The sequence below is a fragment of the Oncorhynchus kisutch genome, linkage group LG17 (assembly GCF_002021735.2).
Source record: "Oncorhynchus kisutch isolate 150728-3 linkage group LG17, Okis_V2, whole genome shotgun sequence".
Lineage (NCBI taxonomy): Eukaryota > Metazoa > Chordata > Actinopteri > Salmoniformes > Salmonidae > Oncorhynchus > Oncorhynchus kisutch.
Genome location: NC_034190.2, coordinates 40,299,999 through 40,326,172, shown reverse-complemented (window position 1 = coordinate 40,326,172; position 26,174 = coordinate 40,299,999). Strand labels below are relative to the sequence as shown.

At 42.8% G+C, this 26,174-nt stretch overlaps 1 protein-coding gene across 1 annotated transcript in view; it reads right to left on the bottom strand.

Moving 5' to 3' along the window:
* Positions 1–26,174, bottom strand: part of LOC109907665 (oxysterol-binding protein-related protein 10) — a 143,518-nt gene that overhangs the window by 77,921 nt on the left and 39,423 nt on the right. Inside the window, exons 3-4 of the mRNA XM_020505763.2 lie at positions 19,538–19,617; positions 6,395–6,466 (exon numbers count right to left, since the gene is read on the bottom strand). Of these exons, the coding sequence (XP_020361352.1) occupies positions 6,395–6,466; positions 19,538–19,617 (152 nt within the window). The remainder of the gene's footprint in view (positions 1–6,394; positions 6,467–19,537; positions 19,618–26,174) is intronic.

Sequence of the window (26,174 nt, the reverse complement as noted above, 5' to 3'; positions counted from 1 at the left end):
CTTTTGGTGTGCTCTAAGAAGGCAATACCCAGCAAGGATTGAAAAGTCACTAAAAGTGGAAGCACTGGGGGAGACAGAGATTCCAGCTGCGTATCTACATGGACAGCTGAAACGAAGGAGGCTGGAAACAGAACGGGATCCAGAGGGGCACACACTGATGACAACTCTGTCCCGGAACTCAGTGATAGAGGCCATGCCCCAGCCAGTGAGAAGCAGGCTGGAGGACGTGGTGGGACTGTCTTCAAAATCACACAAAGAATTATGTGACCATGTAATCCATGCAGTGGGAAAATACAGAAAGGATAAACAAAGACTCAAGGAACAAGGAGAATACATTCAGAACAAGCTAATACAGCTCCAGCTGGAAGAACTAACGAACAAAGGAAAAAAGAAAGTCCAAGCTCCAGTGACAGCCCCTGTGCCTGAAGCAGAACAATGGCTGCAGTCTCCTCTGGAGGACTACAACCATCTCCTGTCCAGCAGGCCCAAGTACAACCCACACCACCAGTAGTGAATGTGTATGCACAACAACCCCAACAATGGAATAATGGCAATAGGCAACAAAGACTTCTGCAAAACAATCAGAGAGGAGGAAACAGGGGCCCGCTGGGACCACCTGGGATCTGTTGGGGACAGCCAGGACACACTAGGTGAAATTGTCCTATTAACCCCTGGCAACAACAGGGAAACAGGAACCAAAATAATTGGAAACAGACTGGAGGAGGCTGGCAACAAAAATCAGAAGCAACCACAGGGTCCTGTGAACCCATGGTCAGGGCCTAATCTGGGATACTAGGGGTGCCCAGAGAATCCTACAGGGGAGGCTCAGTTCCCAGTGATCACCACAAGAGCTGATCAAGAACCTATCCTGCAGGTTCAAATAGAGAACAGAGGCACACCCATGATGATAGATACGGGAGCCACTTACACATGTGTAAGTCCAAATTATGCCTCCCATCTCTCCATGTCTGGTGAATATGCCAAAACTATAGGATTCTCGGGACAAACGCAGTTCATTCCAATGACAGGTCCAGTCCATTTAACAGCTGATGATAAATCAGCGACCCTTCCTATATTAGTGTCAGAACAAACCCCAATGAATGTACTGGGAAGGGATGCTCTATGCAAAATGGGCATACAAATGAAGTGCTCTCCTGAAGGGGTAACGGGACTAAAACCTACAAATGGTAATGACAAAAGGAACAGCAAATATGTATTGGTTAGGAGAAATGAAGATACAAATAGATAAAACTGTAGTGGGGAATGTTTATCCAGGCTCAGATACCTGAAGCTGATTGATTTTGCTCTGAGTATCACTGCACAATGCAGTATGACCCGTAACAAGATAATTTATTAGAACAACTTTGGATAATAAATGCAAATGGAAAATCAGTACCAATTATGTCCCAGTACATAATTATAGGGAAACAGGGAGCAGCAATGGATGTAGAGGACAGGGATGATTCATACTGTGGAAACATTGTATAATATTTCTGATTCCGTTCCACACATTACATTGCTAGTAAATAAGGGAGCTATAGAAAATGATTTAGGTCCATGATGAAACAAGCAAAAATAAGCAAGTGGAACAAAACAGACTATCCACTCATAAAGCCTTGATTAAAATACTGCCAACAACAGTAATGAATGGGGACCCAAAGGAGGTAGAAGTTAGAGCTAACCAACAAGTAGAATCAGGAGAAGGGATAGCACCAGATAACCAGCAGAAGCAGGAAATAGAACAAACACTTACCAAGTAGAATTAGGAGAAGGGATAGCACCAGATAACCAGCAGAGGCAGGAAATAGAACAAACACTTACCAAGTAGAATTAGGAGAAGGGATAGCACCAGATAACCAGCAGAGGCAGGAAATAGAACAAACACTTACCAAGTAGAATTAGGAGAAGGGATAGCACCAGATAACCAGCAAAGGCAGGAAATAGAACAAACACTTACCAGAAGGGGTGTCACAACATGACACAGACGTTGGAGTAGTGAAATCAGCAAGTCCTGTAAGCATTAAATTAAAACCAGATGCTAAACACCCCTGAAAAGACCAATATTATAGGAAACCAGAAGCTGAGGGAAGGCATAAGCATATTGACTATTGAGGGGCTGATAAAAGCAGGGGTATTAATAGAAACACAGAGCTGCTACAATACAGCTCTATTGCCAGTCCTTAAAGCAGATGGAAAGAAATGGAGACTGGTACATGTCTTAAGAGCAATAAATTACATAGCACAGGACTGGCTTGCGGAAGTTCCAAACCCTTACACGCTGCTGATCAATGTTCCCCCAGATGCCAAGTACCTTACAGTGATTGATTTTTGTGGAGCTTTTTTTAGTGTGCCCCCGGCGGAGGAGTGCAGACATCTGTTTGCGTTTACGTACAAATAAAAAAAAGTCTGAAGTCTACATACACCTTAGCCAAATACATTTACAATTTTCACAATTCCTGACATTTAATCCTAGTACAAACTCAGTCTTAGGTCAGTTAGGATAAACACTTTATTTTAAGAATGTGAAATGTCAGAATAATAGTAGAGAGAATTATTTATTTAAGCTTTTATTTCTTTCATCACATTCCAAGTGGGTCAGAAGTTTACATACACTCAATAAGTTTTTGGTAGCATTGCCTATAAATTGTTTAACTTGGGTCAAACATTTCAGGTAGCCTTCCACAAGCTTCCCACAATAAGTTGGGTGAATTTTGGCCCATTCCTCCTGACAGAGCTGGTGTAACCGAGTCAGGTTTGTAGGCCTCCTTGCTCGCACCACTTTTTCAGTTCTGCCCACAAATTTTCTATGGGATTCAGGTCAGGGCTTTGTGATGGCCACTCCAATACCTTGACTTTGCCACAACTTTGGAAGTATGATTGGGGTCATTCTCCATTTGGAAGACCCATTTGCAAACTAGCTTTAACTTCCTGACTGATGTCTTAAGATGTTGCTTCAATATATCCACGTAATTTTCCTCCCTCATGATGCCATCTATTTTGTGAAGTGCACCAGTCCCTCCTGCAGCAAAGCACCCCCACAACATGATGCTGCCACCCCTGTGCTTCACAGTCTGGATGGTGTTCTTCAGCTTGCAAGCCTTCCCCTTTTCCTCCAAACATAACAATGGTCATTATGGCCAAACAGTTCTATTTTTGTTTCATCAGACCAGAGGACATTTCTCCAAAATGTACGATCTTTGTCCCCATGTGCAGTTGCAAACTGTAGTCTGGCTTTTTTTTTTATGGCGGTTTTGGAGCAATGGCTTCCTCCTTGCCGAGAGTTCATTCAGGTTATGTCGATATATGACTCGTTTTACTGTGGATATAGATACTTTTGTACCTGTTTCCAGTAAGGAGAGAGTATAAGTCTGACCCCAAGGTCTATTTGGATGCAATAGGACAACCTAGAGGAATCCCCAGGGAATACAAAGCAAGAGATGAGGTTAAATCAGGATTTGAATATTTCTCTGGATAGCATCAAACAAAAATCCAGAATGGATTAATTATATTTACTATAACCAACAAAGATTCATTAATTATACAGACTATGCATTGACAGTGTTGGGAGAAGAAGTACAGGCCACAAGCAGAATGACATGGCAGAACAGGCAGTCCTTGAATTGGCTCTTAGCAGAAAAAGGTGGAGTTTGTGTTATGTTTGGAGATGAATGCTGCATCTTCATCCCCAATAACACCGCCCCAGATGGTTCATTTACTAAGGCAATGACCAAGCTGAAAGGACTACGACAGGAAGTAAAGGTCAATGCTGGACATGATTCCCATGCCTGGGACTGGTTGGACTGAATCCTGGGAAAATGGGGAGCAATGTTTGCAAAAATGGCAATCATGATAGGTGTCGCACTAGTGGTGATGGGAGTGGTATTCGGTTGTGTTTTGCCTTTACTGAAATCTCTCCTGATCCAAAAAGACAGTCCTTACCAACCCACCTGTGGAGGTGTACACTGTCCCTGGAGCTCCAGGACAATACACCAACAAACAGGGAAAACCATGTAATGCTAAAGGAGGACCTTTGGACTGTCCATTTGGAAATCCTGCATGGTTATGGGGAGTGGCTCCAGGGGGAGGTGTGGCTTGTCGTACCTATCAACAACAACAACAATTGTTAGAGACTGAAATAGATGGTTAACTTCCTGACATATATCCAGTTCCGGACTATGTCAAGGATAATGAGGATCCTGATCACAGGTTTCAACAGAATGTAGGAGCACATTGGCACCAACAGTGCCCTAAAAGAGGGTATTGTAAGTGGTGCCCAATGGGATGGAAAGAAAGAGATGGATATTATCATTATATTGAACCATTGGATTGTGCAATGTGTCAAAGGGGTGATTGCCCATTGTATTGTGATGAATAGTGTGTTTAGTGAATATACATATATTCAGTATATCAATTGTTGAATGATACTATAAATGATGTTAGACCTTCTGAGAATTTGTTTTGTCTAAACATGTATGTAACATAGGGTTTTTCCGGTTACAAGAGTCCACGGACCATGCCTTTAATCCTCCGACATGTTTAACGCTTATGCTAAAATGGTTGTTGGAGAGGTGTCCTTGAGGGAGGGCCACATGTTTCGGTGTCATATTGAGAATGATGTTATAAGGGTTTATGAGGTTGAGTTGATTGTTTTTATTGTATTCTACATAACTGAGAACCTTGGGCAAGGCAAAGCAATGCATGCGCATGCTTATACACAGTGTGTTAAAGGACAATTGGCTGGATCTTTTACTTCTTTCTAGCTATATGTGAAAGGAGAGGTTTGGTCCTGATTCCCCAGTATGGGTGAGGAAGAGGAGCAACGGTCGATAAGGAGAAAGGGAGGCAGATTGCCTCCATAGCAATACATACAGAAGGTGCTTCTCCTTCTCAATTGTACTGGATCAAATTTAAGGGTTGGGACGTAAGTCCCAAAGGGGGGAATATATGGGTGCTTTCTGTTAAGAGAATGTGTTTCTTGTTAAAAGGCTGAACAGCTCTAAAAGGGAGTAACCAAAGGCACTATGTGTAATCCTGGGATTAAGTGTATTTATTTGTATAATTCTATAATGGCCTATAGTTATCTGTACTTAATCCTAGAATGGCCCGTAGTAATATTATAGTCCAATAATGGCATGTAGCAATCTTATAATTGCCTATAGTAGTCTGTACTTATTATTTTCTGGAAATAATGTATAGGTGCGCCATCAATATAATTGATCCAAGGAACTAGGGGGGAGGGTAAACCCCACCTAGAGGAAAGAACTTAGATTTGGAAACAATGGTGGAGTAAAGCCGAGGGGATATGGTTATTAGCATAAAGTGGAGGGACTATGAAACTTGAATAAGCATGAAACTGTATAAAAAAAGAGTGGACTGAAACTGAGTCCGGCAGTTGGTCAATGGACCAACTCAGCTTGTTACTTTGAAATAAAGTCTATTTGAATTCACAGGCTCCGGTATCTGAGAGATATGAATTGAACCAATATTTCCACAACGTTAGCAAGTTTGGTAGGCTACTACTGATCATCAGCAGCATCAGAGCTTGGAGAAGCCTAGTTACCGTGACTAAACGGTCACGTGGAATTTGACTGCGTTCATGGCTCGTGACTACTGGTGTGCTGTGGTGGCAATACAGTCATCATAATAGCCCTAGTATGAAATGCTTGACAGCTTTTTTAATAAAGTGTTAATCTCCACCGAAAGCATAAATAAGCAGCTAACCTGAGGAAAGTGGCGTTCACTTATCAGTTGTACACCCAGCATTGGAGATAAAATGTAGAACAAAAATGCCCTCATTCCCAAAGTGTATTTCAGTGCTCAGGCTAACATGGAGTCATTGTAGATGGTGTATGCTAAGCCAGGAATATATCTTCGCCTTCGGAGGAGCTGCAATACTTATTCACTGAAGTAGAATGGGAAGCTTAGACGCGATTAGACTACTACGGTTGCATGGTAATGACAACTTGTGCCCTCTGTCACAGTACAGGAATCCCCCCAAAAAACTGCTTTTGACAAGAAAAAAAATCCTAATCTTGCTCTTCACCCTCTTCTTTTGGGAGCCTTTCCCTTGCTGATCCAAGTTAGGGAGTAGAATTGGACTTCTCGGTCTATTCAACTGTGCAGCACTTTTTGAAAAAGTGAATGTGGTTTGAGAGTTTGCAATTACATTTTTCAAGCGGTATCCAATAATATAAAGGCGTTTTCTTTACTTTTAAATATATGGATGAGTGCAGAAAGTGAGAACCAGGACACAACTAGAGATAAAGACATGGATAACCGTATAAGTGTATGTATGCCTACAGTATATAGAGAACTGAAAGTAGGCAGGTGATTGTGCTGGGCCAGTTTGTACAGAGTCAGTAGCTGAGGTGTGGATGGGTGCATCGGGACTCACCAGCCCCTCCTGGCTGCCTCCCGTCGTTCTCTCCACATTCAGGTGCTCATCCGACCCCTTCAACTTCCACACCTAAGGCCAAACACAAAATAACAGAGAACTCAGTACATGGTCATGTTCAGTAGGTTGGGAAATGGAAAGATACTACCTGAACTTGTCCAATAAGAAAAGTTATTTATGTTTTCCATTACAAAACTATGTGCCCTACTGAACATGACCCAGATGCAAAACGGATTAAGTTTCATCCTTCCGCTGTTAACTAGGCGGCTCACTACTATACAGTAGGTTCTGAATCTCTACTGTTTCCTCCACAACCCAGTGACTTCCAAACCAGGCTGTCAAGGCCACAGCAGAGATCCAGAGGATGGGATAACTCCATCATGAGGCTAACACTCCACTGGCTCCACTGTCAAATGGAGAACCAATGTACCCCAGACAGACAGTGCAGAGACAGCACAGACCAACAACAGGGCTGAACTGGAGCGCCAGAGATACCAACATACCAAGAGAGCAGGAGTCCATAACTAGCCATACTTCTGCAAATTCAAAACATTCCCAAATCAAGTCTACATTGGCACAGGCTGAAAACAAACTCATTTACATAAGGAAAACAGGTCTTTTGGATTGTCTTTTTGACAGGAAACAGGAAGAATATTTCTGAGAGTTCCTGTGCCACGAGGCAAGGGTGGAGGAAATGGGGGTGATGCATCATGGGAGAAAGAGAGAGGAGATGCAGACAGACAGAGAGCGCATTGATTGTAGACCGCTGCGGTGCACTCACACAATCAGTCTGAGGACATGGAAAGATGGTGGTGGTGGGGGGGGATAGAAACACAGCACTGAAGAATAGGCTACTTGCTGAAACATTTTCCAACAAAGACAACACAATATGCTGGAGTAGAATTAAAAAACAAAACACTCTGGTGGCAGTCCTGAATCACTATGACCTCGATGTGAATGACTTTCCCCACACAAAAGCTTTTGAAATCAAAAAGGTTTCCCTTTAAAAGCCATTGCCAGGTGGCACGTACCCAGGTTACCTCTTACACCCAAGCAGAGAAACAAGGAAGATAATGTATTCAAAGGGAATAAATAGCTGACTCATAAGGCCTACTGTAGCAGCTGCAGGTCCCTATGTGAGTCCATAACCAGCCATACTTCAGCAAATGATATACACTCCTCAAATCAAGTCTACATTGGCACTGGCTGAACATCAACTAATTTACATTAGAACATTTTTCTTTCTTTTTTTTACAGGAAACACAGTGCCACGAGGCATGGGTGGAGGAAATGGGGGTTATGCATCATGGGAGAGAGAGAGAGAAGATGCAGACAGACATAGAGGGCATTGAATGTAAACTGCTGCGGTGCACTCACACAATCAGTCTGAGGACATGGAGAGATGGTGCGGGGGGGGGGGGGCGAGCGAAGGAAAATAAGAAAAAAACAGCACTACACAGTATGCTGAAGAATAAGCCATTTGCTGAAACATTTTCTTACAAAAACACAATGTGATGTAGTAGAATTTAAAAAACTAAACTTAAGGTGGCAGTCCTGAATCACCACGACCTCGATGTGAATATGACTTTCACAGACTTTCCCACACAAAAAGGGTTTATAGGTTTGGAATGGTTCCCCTTCAAAGCTATTGCCAGGTGGCAAGTACCCAACTTCGCTCTCACACTCAAACAGGCAGAGAATCAGGGATGGTACTGTACTCAAAGTGAGTAGCTGTCTCACATAAGGCCAACTGTAGCAGCTGCAGAGCCCTATGGGAGGAGATGGAAGGAGAGTTAGAGGGGTAGCGGTGGGAGGAGCAGGTGTACGTGGGGTGCCAAGATAAGATGGGATCTAATAGAGAGGATCATTCTGCGAGGTGATGGTATTCATGTCTACAGAAAGCACTGTGCCTTCAGAAAGTATTCACACCCCTTTACTTTGACCACATTTTGTTGTGTTACAGCCTGAATTTAAAATGGATTACATTTACATTTTGTGTCACACAATACCCCATAACGTCAGAGTGGAATTATGTTTTTAGAAATGTTTACAAATTAATAAAAAATGAAAGCTGAAATATCTTGAGTCAGTAAGAATTCAACCCCTTTGTTATGGCAAGCCTAAATACGTTTAGGAGTGAAATGTGGCTTAAAAACGCAATACATTGCATGGGCTCTGTATGCAATAATACATGATTTTTGAATGACTACCTCTCTGTACCCCAAATATAATGCACAATCTGTAACATCCCGCAGTTGAGGAGTAAATTTCAAACACAGATTTAACCACAAAGACCCAGGGAAGTTTTCCAATGCCTTGAAAGGGGCATTTATTCATAAAAGGGGGAAAAATTAAAAAGCAGACATTGAATATCCCCTTTGAGCATTGTAAAGTTATTAGTAACACTTTGGATGGTGTATCAATACACCCAGTCACTACAAAGATACATGCATCCTTCCTAACCGAGTTGCCGGAGAGGAAGGAACTGCTCAGGGATTTCACCATGAGGCCAATGGTGAGTTTAATGGCTGTGATAGGAGAAAACTGAGGATGGATCAACAACATTGTAGTTACTCCACAATACTAACCTAAATGACAGAGTGAAAAGAAGGAAGCCTGTACAGAATTATTTTTTTAATTTTTTTTAAATGCACCCAGTTTGTATTAAGGCACTAAAGTATGTGGCAAATAAATTCACTTTATGTCCTGAATACAAAATGTTGTGTTGTGTCAGATTTGCCCCAAACATATCACTGAGTACCACTCTTCTTATTTTCAAGCATGGTGGTGGCTGCATCATGTTATGGGTATATAGAATAACTAACTTCAAAGTAATGACTCAGGTCGTCAGATGAAAGCTTATTTTTAGTAATAATACTGGTTCACTTGTACATAGCTGACGCTATCTCTTAGTTTTTTTTTTATATATATATTTTTACTTCCGGTCGCAAGGCATTCTGGTACTTGCGGTCAATAGGGTAATTTAATACATAAGTAGTATGTACATAGTTCTCTCAATATCCATCACATGAATTCTAATACAATTACTCTTGTACATATGTAAAGAATTGTAAAAGAAACATATCTTTAGATACAGCTCAATGAATTAACTGTATACATTAACTCTGTAACCCATTTAAGCTACAACATCCTGTGTTCATCTACATCTCTAAGCAGTTTATCAACTGAATAGGTCTCCTCAACAAAGTCCCTGGGGCAGTTCGAACTGAACATGACTTAACTAGGCCATCTCGGCCTGGAAACAGTTCCCCAAACTTCCCTAGTTTCCAGGCTTGTCTAGGTGTGTTATCTTCTCCGATGATTGCAACGTCCCTCACTTTCAGTGGGGTGGGCTGTGGTGTGTCACAGCGGTGCGCTGACTTTAGATCCAGCAAGTAGTCTCTTCACCAGCTGTTCCAGAAGCTGGTCCCAAGTCTCTGCCTGTACTTCCCATCTGCTTGCCATTTCCTCCTTGTTGAGCTTTGGGTGCCGAGTTTTCTGCCTTGAACAGTTCGTCAGCAGTCAGTCCACCTTGCATCTTCATGTTTGTATGAGCATTGGCTATGAATCTCTTTATCCAGGCGGTCACTCAACACTCTTCAGTTTGCTGTACCTTTCAAGCTCCAACACGGGTTCAGTGATGTCTGTGCTGTTTGATGTGAGCTGTACAGTCACCAGGTCACTGGACTTGAGTTCTGCATCCACCTCCTCTGGATCCTTGTCGTCATCAGTCTCCTCCGACTAATGGGGTGATGTCAGAATGCTTGGGTCCGTTCCACCATAGCTGGGTCTGTGTCAAGTTTTGAACAGTTTGTCCTCTTGTAGGGATGTCGGCTGGATTTATTTTCCCTTCCATATGTGACCATGACTCTGGATTGGTCAAGAACTGGATCTCTGGCACTCTGTTTGCGACAAACTGTTTACATTCGTGAGCTGCAAATCCAATCATAGAGTCTGTCCACATTTAGATCCGTTTTTTTTTCATTTTCAGTGTGGTCATGAGTTTTTTTGCTATTCTCGCTCCAATCACAGCTCCCATGAGCTCCAGGCGTGGCAGCGTAATTTTCTTGAGTGGGGCTACCCTAGACTTTGATGTGACTAGACTTGTCATTGTTCCTCTGTCTTGTGATTCACCTTGCATGTAAGCTACAGCACTGTAAGCCCTTTCATTTGCGTCACAGAACACGTGTAGTTTCAGTGTGTGACTAGTTCTGAACACTACGGTTGCCATTCTTATGTCAGTACAGATGGTCACTTCATCCCAGCTGAGCCCTCTCTCCCACATTTACTGGAGCATTTACTTGACCCTGATGTTGAAGGGGATCAGGAAGCAAAGAGGTTTGAAGATGCGTGCAAGAATACTTCTCATCTGGTCCCGGTCTCCACACTAAACCTAAAGCTTTGAGCACTACTCCTTGTGTTTCTAGCATCAACGGGTGGTATAAGTTGTCGTACTCCCCTCCCATTTTGTTTTCAGTTCAGGAGAGTTAGTCATCCCCTTGCAGAGGTCTGTGCCTGCAGTCGACACCATTCGTTTTGCAGTTGTCACAAAGTAAGCCTCTTCAACATCGTGTGAACTTGCAATGAAGTCATCTACATAGTGACTTCTGGTTGTTCTGTTTCATATTGTTTCAGGTGCTTCCTGATTGTAGCTGCCAGCAAGAATGGAGGAGTGCAAGAATAGCACTCTGTTCACCCTCAGCACGCGCAGCTCCTCTTTCTTTTCTCCCATTGGTGGGCATGTGAGCCACAGGAATCTCACAACGTTCGTCTCTCTCTGCTTTGGATGTCTGCAGGAAAGCCTTCTTGATGTCTGCCATGAATGCGATCTCATGTAGTCTGAAATTATCTGAACGCTGAGCAGATCCGGATTCAGGTTCGGTCCTGTGAGTAGACAGTCATTGAGGGATGGACAGCCATCGTCATGGGACGAGACATCAAACACCACTCTGTTTTGTCGTCACCTTGTCCTCCCGGAGTACTGCGTTGTGAAGTAAGTAGTATTTCATGTTGTTTGCGCTTGATGCATTGTCCTTGGTCACATCCTATGCCATATCCTGTTGTAAGTAGTCCTCCACAACTTCATTGTATCTGCGGTACAAAGTCACACCCTTCTTCAGTCTTTTCTTCAGACCTTCAAACCGTTTCTTGGAGATTTTATAGTTGTCTAGGAGTTCTGGCATTTCTTGTTTACATGGCAACTCCACATGGTCTAGTCCATCTTTGAAGGTGGTTGTTCTCTCGAACCTCTGTAGAGCCTCATTTACCTCTGGATTCTGTGTTGTTTTCTCGCTGGTGATACCCAGAGACTCAAGCTCCCAGAGTGCATGCAGTTGCTTGAAGTCTAGTGTGTCTTCATCAAGTGGGATGAACATGCATATTGCCTCGGCGACACTTGACATGGACACGGATCCCTGCACCTACCATCCAAAGGTGCTCTCTAAAGCAACCAGTGTCTCGGTCAGTCGCTCCACTCGGCCTGATACCATCTGCCAGTAGTAGTCTGCTCCTATCAGGACAGAGAGTTCAGGATCATTGTCATCTCCTGGAAAGTCTGCGAGCTGCAGTCCCTTTCTATTGAGCTCATGTTGAATCTGTTCACCAGGAACCTTCATCACAGCTGTGCACACTTGTGGGGTTTTTCAATTGCCTCTCTCTCTATTCTCTGCTGTTTGTCCCAGACATTCTCTTCAATGTGTTCTGTTAGGACTTTGCTGGAGCAGAAGTTGGGAGGTTCACAAGGTTCACATGTATGAAGCTTCTCTGACTGCCTCCATCTAATAAGCAACGAGCCATCTTACTGCCCAATGGGCCTTCTACCCATGCCTTTGCCGTTTGTAGCAACACAGTGTTCTGTCCATCTGTTTTCATCTTCACTAAGTGGGGAATAACTGAGGAAACAACAGCTTCTGCAGAAAGAATAGGGGTTGCACCTCCCTCCTCTTACTGGTACACACAGTAAGATAATTATGCTGTGTGTTTGTCCTAAACATACAAAGCATCTTCAAATTTTCTTTAGTCTCTCTTTTTCTCTTTGTGTGCAGCAATATTGTGGTCTGTGCAGTTTTTGGATTTGTGGTCTACAATGTCACAGAATAGACAGTTTTGTTCCTACTGCCTGGTTGTGTGCAGTGCCGCAGTAGATGGCATGTTGGGTCATTTTGTTTTCATTTCATTGGAGAAGCATGACTTGTTCCATGGTTTGCTCTCTTTCTGTTGGTTGCATGTTCTTGGTCATCTCCCTGGTCTGAACCTCTTTCTGTTGGTTGCATGTTCTTGGTCATCTCCCTGGTCTGAACCTCTTTCTGTAGGTTGCATGTTCTTGGTCATCTCCCTGGTCTGAACCTCTTTCTGTTGGTTGCATGTTCTTGGTCATCTCCCTGGTCTGAACCTCTTTCTGTAGGTTGCATGTTCTTGGTCATCTCCCTGGTCTGAACCTCTTTCTGTAGGTTGCATGTTCTTGGTCATCTCCCTGGTCTGAACTTCTTTCTGTAGGAAACAGACTATCCTCTACTCCCCTCTGATGACTATAGTCAAGAGCTATGTTCTGGAATCATCTGCAGTAAGATTGGGCATAGTAGACACTACACCCAGTGATTCTAAGATCCTAATCTGAATTTCACATTCATCATATAGCTGCCTTAATGCATTTATGTCAGAGGATTTCCTTACAAGAGTGAGATTCAGCAGCTTTGACATGTGAGCAGTAATCACTTTGTCATCACCGTGCGTTCCGTACCTATACCGTGGGACTCCCATCCTCCTCAATTGTTCAAGTCACCAGCCTCCAATGGTCAATAGTGTAATCCAATAATAATAATAACCAATACAACAGAAATACGTACATAGTTCTCTCAATCTTCATCACGTGAATTCTAATTAAATGACTCTTGTAAAGAACTGTAAATGAAAAATAGTTTTAGATACAGATCAATGAATTAACTGTAAACATTAACTCTGTAAACCATTTAAGGTAGAACACAGTATTCTTTTCTTTGGCAAGAACTAAGAAGTTTTTTAGGATACAAATACATGGAATAGAGCTGAGCACAGAAGAGAGCTAAACACAGTCCGCTTTCCAAGACACTTGGGAACTCACCTTTCAGCAGGACAATAACCTAAAACACAAGGCCAAATAGACACTGAAGTAGCTTACCAAGGCAACACTGAAATGTGGCCTAGTTACAGTTTAGACTTAAAATTGGCTTGAATATCTATGGCAAGACTTGAAAATAGCAATGATCAACAACCAACTTGACAGAACTTACCCAAAACGACTCACAGCTGTAACTGCTACTAAGGTGATTCTAACATGTACTGACTCAGGGGTGTGAATACTTATGTAAATGAGATATTTTTGTATTTCATTTTCAAAAATGTGCTAAAATGTGTCATTATGGGGTATTGCGTGTAGATGGGTGAAACAAAACAAATCTAAATTAATACATTTTGAATTCAGGTTGTAACACAACAAAACGTGTAGTAAGTCAAGGGTACTGAATACCCTGCATTCGGGAAGGTATTCAGACTACTTGACTTACAGCCTTACTTTAAAATGTATTTTAAAAAATGTAAAAATCCCCTCATCAATCTACACACAATACCACATAATTACAAAGTAAAAACAGCTTTTTAAATGTTTTCAAATTAAGATTACCAGTCAAAAGTTTGGACACCTACTCATTCAAGGGTTTTTCTTCATTTTTACTATTTTCTACATTGTAGAATAATAGTGAAGACCTCAAAAGTATGAAATAACACATGAAATCATATAGTAAACAAACAAAAAAAAGTGTTAAACAAATAAAAACGTATATTTCAGATTCTTCAAAGTAGCCACCCTTTGCCTTGATGACAGCTTTGCACACTCTTAGCATTCTCTCAACCAGCTTCACCTGGAATGCTTTTCCAACATTCTTGAAGGAGTTCCAACATATGCTGAGCACTTGTTGGCTGCTTTTCCTTCACTCTGCAGTCCAACTCATCGCAAACCATCTCAATTGGTTGAGGTCGGGTGATTGTGGAGACCAGGTCATCTGATGCAGCACTCAATCACTCTCCTTCTTGGTCAAATAGCCCTTACACAGCCTGGAGGTGTGTTGGGTCATTGTCCTGTTGAAAAACAAATGATAGACCCACTAAGCGCAAACCAGATGGGATGGCGTATTACTGAAAAATGCAGTGGTACCCATGCTGCTTAAGTGTGCCTTGAATTCTAAATAAATCACTGACAGTGTCACCAGCAAAGCACCTCCACACCACCATACCACCACACCTCCTCCTCCATGCTTCATGGTGGGAACTCGTTGCTCGTGTTTCTTGGCCCAAGCAAGTCTCTTCTGCTTATTGGTGCCCTTTAATAGTGGTTTCTTTGCAGAAATTCAACCATGCAGTCTACTCTGAACATTTGATGTTGAGATGTGTCTGTTACTTGAACTCTGTGAAGCATTTATTTGGGCTGCAATTTCTGAGGATGGTAACTTTAATGAACTTATCCTCTGCAGCAGTGGTAACTCTGGGTCTTCCTTTCCTGTGGCGGTCCTCATGAGAGCCAGTTTCATCATAGGGCATTGATGGTTTTTGCGACTGCACTTGAATAAATTTACAAAGTTTTTGAAATTTTCCAGATTGACTGACCTTCATGTCCCTCTTTGGGCTGCAATCCCGTTAACGGGATGATATGATAACAGCCAGTGAAAGTGCAGGGCGCCAAATTCAAAACAACAGAAATCTCATACAAATTCCTCAAACATACATGTAACTTATACCGTTTTAAAGGTTGTTAATCCCACCACAGTGTCCGATTTCAAATAGGCTTTACGGCGAAAGCACCACAAACGATTATGTTAGGTCACCACCAAACCACAATAAAAACAGCCATTTTCCCAGCCAAAGAGAGGAGTCACAAAAAGCACAAATAGAGATAAAATGTATCATCATCAGATGACACTCATAGGACTTCATATTACATAATACATGTGTTTTGTTTGATAAAGTTCATATTTATATAAAAAAATCTGAGTTTACATTGGCGCATTACATTCACTAGTTCCAAAAACATCCAGTGATTTTGCTTAGCCACATCGAGTCAACATAAATGTAGATGATAATACAAGTTATACACATGGAATTATAGATATACCTGTCCTTAATGTAACCGCTGTGTCAGATTTTATTTTTTTTACTTTATGGAAAAAGCAAACCATGCAATAATCTGAGACGGCGCACAGAACAATCAAGTCAAATTACCCGCCATGTTGTGGTCAACATAAACCATAAATTACATGCTAAATATTCCCTTACCTTTGATGATCTTCATCAGAATGCACTCCCAGGAATCCCAGGTCCACAATAAATGCTTGATTTGTCCGATAATGTCCGTTATTTATGTCAAATTAGCTACTTTTCTTAGCGCGTTTGGTACACCTATCCAAACGCTGGAGCTGGTAAACCATTTTTTCGGACAAAATCTTCAAGAAGTTATATTACAAGTTGAAGAAACATTTCAAACTAAGTACAGAATCAATCATTAGGATGTTTTTATCATAAATCTTCAATAAAGTACCACCTGGAGAATTCCTTTGTGTCTTGAGGAGGAACAGAACGCAGGAAGATATCATGAGTTATGCGTGTGACCTGGAACTGGCTCTCTGCCAGTAGTCTGACTCATTCCCCTCTCGTTCAGTCCCACAACACAGTAGAAGCCTCATTCAAATCTAGTGGAAGCCTTAAGAAGTGAATCTTCATCTTCATCTTCATTCATATCTCAAGGGGATTTCAATAGGGAATGGGTTGAATATATACCAACCTCAGATTTCTCACTTCCTGTTTGGATTTGTTCTCAGGTTTTTGCCTGCCATATGAGTTCTGTTATACTCACAGACTATATTCTCTATACCCCCTACCTTGTCACAACACAACTGATTGACTCAAATGCATTAAGAAGGAAAGAAATTCCTAAAGGCACACCTGTTAATTGAAATACATTCCAGATGACTACTTCATGAAGATGTTTGAGAGAATGCCAAGAGTGTGCAAAGCTGTCATCAAGGCAAAGGGTAGCTACAGTGGGGCAAAAAAGTATTTAGTCAGCCACCAATTGTGCAAGTTCTCCCACTTAAAAAGATGAGAGAGGCCTGTAATTTTCATCATAGGTACACTTCAACTATGACAGACAAATTGGAAGATAAAAAATCCAGAAAATCACATTGTAGGATTTTTTATGAATTTACTTGCAAATTATGGTGGAAAATAAGTATTTGGTCACCTAAAAACAAGCAAGATTTCTGGCTCTCACAGACCTGTAACAGAGGCTCCTCTGTCCTCCACTCGTTACCTGTATTAATGGCACCTGTTTGAACTTGTTATCAGTATAAAAGATAATAATCCTGCAGTGCCAGACTTGTCCCCCTGCTTAAGCCAGTATATGTCCAGGCCCGTCTGAAGTTTGCTAGAGAGCATTTAGATGATCCAGAAGAAGATTGGGAAAATGTCATATGTTCAGATGTTCAGACTTTTTGGTAAAGAATGCTGAGTTGCATCCAAAGAACACCATACCTACTGTGAAGCAAGGGGGTAGAAACATCATGCTTTGGGGCTGTTTTTCTGCAAAGGGACCAGAACGACTGATCCGTGTAAAGGAAAGAATGAATGGGGCCATGTATCGTGAGATACATCACCAAGGCATTGAAGATGAAACGTGGCTGGGTCTTTCAGCATGACAATGATCCCAAACACACCGCCCGGGCCTAGCCAGTCTCCAGATCTCAACCCCATAGAAAATCTTTGGAGGGAGTTGAAAGTCCGTGTTGCTCAGCAACAGCCCCAAAACATCACTGCTCTAGAGGAGATCTGCATGGAGGAATGGGCCAAAATACCATCAACATTGTGTGAAAACCTTGTGAAGACTTACAGAATACGTTTGACCTCTGTCATTGCCAACAGAGGGTATATAACAAAGTATTGAGATAAACTTTTGTTATTGACCAAATACTTATTTTCCACCATAATTTGCAAATAAATTCATAAAAAATCCTACAATGTGATTTTCTGGATTTTTTTTCTAATTTTGTCTGTCATAGTTGAAGTGTACCTATGATGAAAATTACAGGCCTCTCATCTTTTTAAGTGGGAGAACTTGCACAATTGGTGGCTGACTAAATACTTTTTAGCCCCACTCTACTTCGAAAAATGTGTTTAACACTTTTTTGGTTACTACATGATTCCATGTGTTATTTCATAGTTTTGAGGTCTCCCCTATTATTCTACAATGTAGAAAATAGTAAAAATACATTTTAAACCTTGAATGAGTAGGTTTGTCCAAACTATGGACTGGTACTGTATTTATATATTTTTTAAATGGAAATATCACATTAACGTAAGTATTCAGATCCTTTACTCAGTACTTCGTTGAAGCTCCTTTGGCAGTGATTACAACCTTGAGTCTTCTTGGTTATGACGCTACAAGCTTGGCACACATGTATTTGGGGCATTTCTCCCATTCTTCTCTGCATATCTTCTCAAGCTCGGTCAAGTTGGATGGGGAGCATCACTGCACAGCTATTTTCAGGTCTTTCCAGAGACTTTAGATCAGGATCAAGTCCAGGCTCTGGCTGGGCCACTCAAGAACATTCAGAGACTTGTCCCGAAGCCACTCCTGTGTTGTCTTGGCTGTGTGCTTAGGGTCATTGTCCTGTTGGAAGGAGAACCTTTGCCCCAGTCTGAGTGCTTTGGAGCAGGTTTTCATCAAGGATCTCTGTACTTTGCTCCGTTCATCTTTTCCTTGGTCCTTCCACTGGTCTTCCAATCCTTGCCGCTGAAAAACATCCCTACAGCATGATGCTGCCACCATCATGCTTCACTGTATTCATGGTGCCAGGTTTCCTCCAGACATAACACTTGGCATTCATGGTCTGACAGTCCTTTAGGTGCCTTTTGGCAAACTCCAAGAGGGTTGTCAGTGGCTCCCGTCTGGCCACTCTACCATAAAGGCCTGATTGGTGGAGTGGTGCAGAGATGGTTGTCCTTCTGGAAGGTTCTCCCATCTCCATAGAGTAACTTTGGAGCTCTGTCAGAGTGACTAGGGTTCTTGGTCACCTCCCTGACCAAAGCCCATTTTCCCCGATTGCTCAGTTTGGCCAAGTGGCCAGCTCTAGGAAGAATCTTGGTGGTTACAGACTTCTTCCATGTAAGAATGATGGGGGCCACTGTGTTCTTGGGGACCTTCAATACTGCACACATTTTTGGTACCCTTCCCTAGATCGTTGCCTCGACACAATCCTGTCTCTGAGCTCTACGGACAATTCCTTTGACCTCATGGCTTGGTTTTTGCTCTGACATGCACTGTCAACTGTGGGACCTTTTATAGACAGATGTGTGCGCCTTTACAAATGATGTCCAATGAATTTAATTTACCACAGGTAAATGGAAACAGGATGCACCAGAGCTTAATTTTGAGTCTCATAGCAAAGGGTCTGAATACTTATGTGAATAAGTTATTTAAGTTTTAAAATTTTAATACATTTGCAAACATTTCAAAAAATGTAACAGATTTTGCTGTGTCATTATGGGGTATTGTGTGTCGATTGAAGAGGAAAATCGACAAAGAATAAGGCTTATTCTATTTTAGAATAAGGCTGTAACGTACCTTCCGAATGCACTGTATATGAATGCTATCTATTTTTGGCTGCTGTGTGCATTGAGGCTGCAGGAAAGCTAAATATTTCCAAAATCCAACCACTATAGAAAAGAGCATTTGCTGTGTGCCAACAATGCACCCAACAAAAGCACAGTGGTTTGCGACAAAATTTCACAACCACAAAGCTGCTTTCTCAAACTACAGCCTTTCTCCCACTCCTGACCCCTACACTAATACCATAGTTGTCCATTCAAGCCCTTTGTCCAAAGCCATATTAACAGCAATTTCATTTCCTCCAAAGTGCCTGAACCCAAGTAATTATATAAATCTGAGCTGTGCTTACAGAGGACGGAAATGCCTGCGATGCGATTTGTAAACTCAGTGGTATATTCATCTCTAACTGGAAGTCAAGGCTTCCCTGTCACTGCACGGCTCTTCCTTAGGGACATATGCCAGGAGCTAGAGCTTAGTTGTGACTGCAGTGTGTGTGTACGCGTTGTAAACACCTTGGCACTGCTGTCGGAGTGGCGTCTGGCACATGCTTGGAGTTGGTTCATCCAGAATCGCTGCTCTTTGGCATTGGATGCTACGGAGAAACAAAAGGAGAGAATCAAATGTTCATTTCCGATAACCATCATCACAATGGGAGAAATAGGACATCATTACACAAGTTCATGGTCACGTCAATAGATGTGCAAAACATAATGACATACATTTTGTGATGACTATCACATTTCAGTCTGACACATTATCAACCAATGTGCTGTGTATTCTATTAAAAGTGTCAGGGTATGCATCGGTGTCTGTGTGAGGAGCTCTCACAGGCCCAAAGACGGCCTGCTATCCAAACACCAACCATGTAAAAAAGTGACTCACTGGTAGGGCTGTCGGTAGTCATGACCGCAGTAAAATTCCACGTGACCTCTTATGCAATCTGGACACGTGCTGGTAGTACCCAGCTAGCTAACGACCATCAGGTCGCTGATGGCCTGGTACTCAGGGCTCCATCGTCCCTCTAACCACTGACATCAATGCAAATGCTACCAAAAAACACAAACATTTACCATCAAAATAGTCCTGTGCTTTTAAAACTCACCTTACTGTGATTGATCAATATGAAGAAAGAAGTTCAACAACAGGCTGAAACTGAGTGGAAAACATGGTTGCTGTCAATATTGTTTCAAAGCCTAACACAACTAAATGGACAGAGCTTTCTAGGGCATATTAGAGCTCATGTACATACAGTTGAAGTCGGAAGTTTACATACACCTTAGCCAAATACATTTAAACTAAGTTTTTCACAATTCCTGACATTTTATCCTAGTTAAAATTCCCTGTCTCAGGTCAGTTAGGATCACCACTGTATTTTAAGAATGTGAAATGTCAGAATAATAGAGAGAATTATTTATTTCAGCTTTTATTTCTTTCATCACATTCCCAGTGGTCAGAAGTTTACATACACTCAATTAGTATTTGGTAGCATTGCCATTAAATTGTTTAACTTGGGTCAAATGTTTCGTTTTGGGTAGCCTTCCACAAGCTCCCCACAATAAGTTGGGTGAATTTTGGCCCATGCCTCCTGACAGAGCTGGTGTAACTGAGTCAGGTTTGTAGACCTTGCTCACACACACTTTTTCAGTTCTGCCCACACATTTACTATAGGATTGAGGTCAGGGCTTTGTGATGACCACTCCAACACACTGACTTTGCCACAACTTTGGAAGAATGCTTGGGGTCATTGTCCATTTGGAAGACCCATTTATGACCAAGCTTCCAAACTTCCTGACAGATGTCTTGAGATGTTTCTTCAATATATCCACAGTTTTCCCTCCCTCATGTTGCCATCTATTTTGTGAAGTGCACAAGTCCCTCCTGCAGCAAAGCACCCGCACAACGTGATGCTGCCACCCCCGTGCTTCACGTTTGGGATGCTGTTCTTCGTCTTGCAAGCATCCCCCTTTTTCCTCCAAACATAACAATGGTCATTATGGCCAAACAGTTCTATTTTTGTTTCATCAGACCAGAAGACATTTCTCCAAAAAGTACGATCTTTGTCCCCATGTGCAGTTGCAAACCGTAGTCTGGCGGTTTTGGAGCAGTGGCTGAGTGGCCTTTCATGTTATGTCGATATAGGACTCGTTTTACTGTGGATATAGATAATTTTGTACCTGTTTCCTCCAGCATCTTCACAAGGTTCTTTGCTGTTTTTCTGGGATTGATTTGCACTTTTCGCATCAAAGTAGATTCTCTCTATATCGACATAATCTCTCGGTCCTAGCTTTGATGCAACTGTACTGACCTCGGCTTCTGGATGATAGCAGGGTGGACAGGCAGTGGCTCGGGTGGTTGTTGTTCTTGATGATCTTTTTGGCCTTCATGTGACATCGGGTGGTGTAGGGGACCTGGAGAGCAGGTAGTTTGCCCCCGGTGATGCGTTGTGCAGACCTCACTACCCTCTGGAGAGCCTTACAGATGTGGGCGGAGCAGTTGCCGTACCAGGTGGTGATACAGCTCGTCAGGATGCTCTCGATTGTCCATCTGTAAAAGTTTGTGAGTGTTTTTGGTGACAAGCTAAATTTCTTCACCCTCCTGAGGTTGAAGAGGCGCTATTGTGCATTCTTCACCACGCTTCCTGTGTGAGTGGACCATTTCAGTTTGTCCATGATGTGTACGCCAACGAACTTAAAACTTTCCACTACTGATCCATCGATGTGGATAGGGGGATGCTCCCTCTGCTGTTTCCTGAAGTCCACGATCATCTCCTTTGTTTTGTTGACGTTGAGTGTGAGGCTATTTTCCTGACACCACACTCCGAGGGCCCTCACCTCCTCCCTGTAGGCCGTCTCGTCATTGTTGTTAAATCAGGCCTACCACTGTAGTGTCGTCTGTAAACTTGATGATTGAGTTGGAGGCGTGCATGGCCACGCAGTCATGGGTGAACAGGGAGTACAGGAGAGGGCTGAGAATGCACCCTTGTGGGGCCCCAGTGTTGAGGATCAGAGGGGTGGAGATGTTTCCTACCCTCACCACCTGTGGGCTGCCCATCAGAAAGTCCAGGACCCAGTTGCACAGGGCGGGATCGAGACCCAGTGTCTCGAGCTTAATGAGGAGTTGAGGGTACTATGGTGTTAAATGCTGAGCTGTATGTAATCGATGAACAGCATTCTTACGTAGGCATTCCTCTTGTCCAGATGGGTTAGGGCAGTGTGCAGTGTGATTGCGTTGTCTGTGGACCTATTGGGGCGGTAAGCAAGTTGGAGTGGGTCTAGGGTGTCAGGTAGGGTGGAGGTGATATGATCCTTGACTAGTCTCTCAAAGCACTTAATGATGACGGAAGTGAGTGCTATGGGGGGGATAGTCATTTAGCTCAGTTACCTTAGCTTTCTTGGGAACAGGAACAATGGTGGCCCTCTTGAAGCATGTGGGAACAGCAGACTGGGATAGGGATTGATTGAATATGTCCGTAAACACACCGCCCAGCTAGTCTGCGCATGCTCTGAGGACGCGGCTATTAGCTTGTTTGATTGCCTTGCGGATGGAATAGCTACACTGTTTGTATTCGGTCATGTTTCCGGTCGCCATGATTAAAAGCAGTGGTTCGCACTTTCAATTTTGCTGTGATGCTACCATAAATCCACAGGTTCTGGTTGGGGAAGGTTTTAATAGTCACCGCGGGTACAACATCACTGATGCACTTGCTAATAAACTCACTCACCAAATCAGCGTATACATCAATGTTGTTGTCTGAGGCTATCCGGAACATATCCAAGACCACGTGATCGAAGCAATCTTGAAGCGTGGATTCAGATTGGTTGAACCAGCATTGACCAGACCTGAGCTCGGGCGTTTCCTGTTTTAGTTTCTGTCTATAGACTGGGAGCAACAAAATGGACTCGTGGTCAGATTTGCCGAAAGAGGGCGAGCTTTGTATGCGTCGCGGAAGTTAGAGTAGCAATGATCCAGAATGCTGCCAGCCCGGTTCAAACATTCGATATGCTGATCAAATTTAGGGAGCCTCGTTTTCAGATTAGCCTTGTTAAAATCCCTAGCTACAATAAATGCAGCCTCAGGATGTGGTTCCCAGTTTACATAGAGTCCAATGACCTTTCAGGGCCATCGAGGTGTCTGCTTGGGGGGGGGGGGGGGGGGGGGGGGGGGGCTATACACGGCTGTGATTATAATCGAAGAGAATTATCTTGGTAGATAATGCGGTCGGCATTTGATTGTAAGGAATTCTAGGTCAGGTGAACAAAAGGACTTGAGTTCCTGTATGTTATTATGATCACACCACGACTCGTTAATCATAAGGCATACACCACCACCCTCCTTCTTGCCAGAAAGATGTTTTTTCTGTCGGCGCAATGCGTGAAGAAACCGTGTGGCTGTACTGACCCCGATAACGTGTCACGAGTGAGCCATGTTTCCGTGAAAGAGACTGTTACAATCTCTGATGTCTCTCTGGAAAGCAACCCTTGCTCGATTTTCATCTACCTTGTTGTCAAGAGACTGGACATTGGCGAGTAGTATCCTTGGGAGCGGTGAGCGATGTGCCCATCTACGGAGCCTGACCAGAAGACCGCTCCGTCTGCGACGCCGTTGTTTTGGGTTGCCTACTGGGTTCCGATCCATTGTCCTGGGTGGTGGTCAAACAGAGGATCCACTTTGGGAAAGTCGTATTCCTGGTCGTAATGTTGGTAAGTTAACGTTGCTCTAATAGTTCTTCCCGGCTGTATGTATTAGACTTACGATTTCCTGGGTTAACAGTGTAAGAAATAATACATAAAACTGCATAGTTTCCTAAGAATGCGAAGCGAGGCAACACTCTGTCAGCGCCAACAACTCCCTATGCCTTCATTAATAACAACACTGTTTCACGACACATCAGTGACATGGCAGGAGATGTTTAGAAACAATTACTGCTTCGCATACAAGCCAGATAATTCCATGTGTTACAGCTGGATGAGTCAACAGACGAGGTGGGCCTGGCACAGCTCCTGGTATATGTCTGTTACGTTTATGGGGGGGGGGGGGGTCAATTAAGGAAGACATCCTCTTCTGCAAACCACTGGAAACCAGGACAACAGGAGAGGATATTTTTAAAGTACGGGACAGCTTTGTGACAAATGGACTTCGGTGGTCAGGATGTGTTGGTACTGATGGCGCAAAAGCCATGAAAGGGAGACATAGTGGAGTGGTAATGCAGTGCAAGCAGTTGCTCCCGATGCCACGTGGGTACACTGCAGCATCCACCGAGAGGCTCTTGCTGCCAAGGGAATGCCTGACAGCTTGAAAGACGTTTTGGACACTACAGTGAAAATGGTTAACTTGGTTAAAGCAAGGCCCCTGAACTCTCGTGTATTTTCTGCACTATGCAAGGATATGAGCTTCGACCATGTAACGCTTTTACAACATACAGAAGTGCGCTGGTTATCAAGGGGCAAAGTATTGACATGAGCTTAAAGTTTTCTTTACTGACCTTCATTTTCACTTGTCTGACCGCTTGCAATGATAACGAGTTTCTCACACGACTGGCCTACCTGGGTGATGTTTTTTCTCGCCTGAATGATCTGAATCTAGGATTACAGGGTCTCTCCGCAACTATATTCAATGTGCGGGACACAATTGAGACTATGATTAAGAAATTGGAGCTCTTCTCTGTCTGCATTAACAAGGACACCACCCAGGTCTTTCCATCAATGTAGGATTTTTTTGTGCGACTGAACTCAAGCTTACGGACAATGTGATATAGCGAAACACCTGAGTGAGTTGGGTGCACAATTACGCAGGTACCTTCCCGAAACAGAAAACACAAACAACTGGATTCGTTATCCCTTTCATGCCCTGCCTTCAGTCCACTTACTGATATCTGAACAAGAGAGACTCATCAAAATCGCAACAAGAGGTTCTGTGAAAATTCTATTTAAATCAGAAGCCACGGTCCGATTTCTGGATTGGGCTGTGCTCAGAGTATCCTGCCTTGGCAAATCACGCTGTTAAGACACTGATGCCCTTTGCAACCACGTACCTATATGAGAGTGGATTCTCGGCCCTCACTAGCATGAAAACTAAATACAGGCACAGACTGTGTGAGGAAAATGATTTAAGACTGAGACTCTCTCCAATACAATCAAACATTGGATTGTATTGGATGTGCATCCATGTGCATCCTTTCAAGCACACCCTTCTCATTAACCTGTGGTGAGTTATTCACAATTTGTGATGAACAAATAAGGTTTTATATGTAAGATGTTTAAATAAAGAGCAAAATGATTGATTATTATTATATTATTATTTGTACCCTGATCCTATAAGAGCTCGTTGTCATTTCCCGTGAGCCGGGTTGTGGCAAAAACTCACACTCATTCTTATGTTTAATAAATGTATTGTATAGTGTGTGTGGCAGGCTTACAATTATGGCAAAAAACAAAATTTGAGAGTGCGCTGACCCTGGTGCTAGAGGGGGTACGCAGCTGGAGGTTGAATGTTTTGAAGGGGTACGGGACTATAAAAATTCTGGGAACCACTGGTCTAGACTATCTAGACCAATTGGGCTGATCATTCGGAGTGACTGGTAAAACTTTAGTTCAAGAGTAATTCAGCATCTCAACCTATTCCGTGAGATACAATTTAATATTATGTACCAAAGTCTCAAGTCCCCACCCATGGAGAAAATAAAAACATTTCATTGGCAACGTAACCAAATATAGCAACATTGTCTGGACTCCTGGAGTCCCTAGTAGTGATTAACTGAAACAATGGGCAGGTTGATCATGAATGGTGAAGTACTGAATGTTAAATCTATTCATGTGAGTTAAGCTCGAGAACAAGTCAATTCTTGGAATGATAATGGCCTCAATTTGAGCACTGACATGAGTGTCTGTCAATCACTTAAGTCCTTCACTGTTTTTCAAGCACCAGAAATGTCGCTTGAGTGAAGTGGCATGAGAAGAACACTAGGACAGATTCAGAGACACATACACACAGACGAATGTCAATGTGAAACTTAAAACAGTACCTTCTCCAGCGAATAGCTCCTCTGCACTCAAGCGAAGGCTCTGTTCATGCTGGCTATTCCTAATGAAATAACTGCACTGTCAGTCTGTTAAGACTTCCCCCCCCCCATTGATTCCTTCTATACCATAA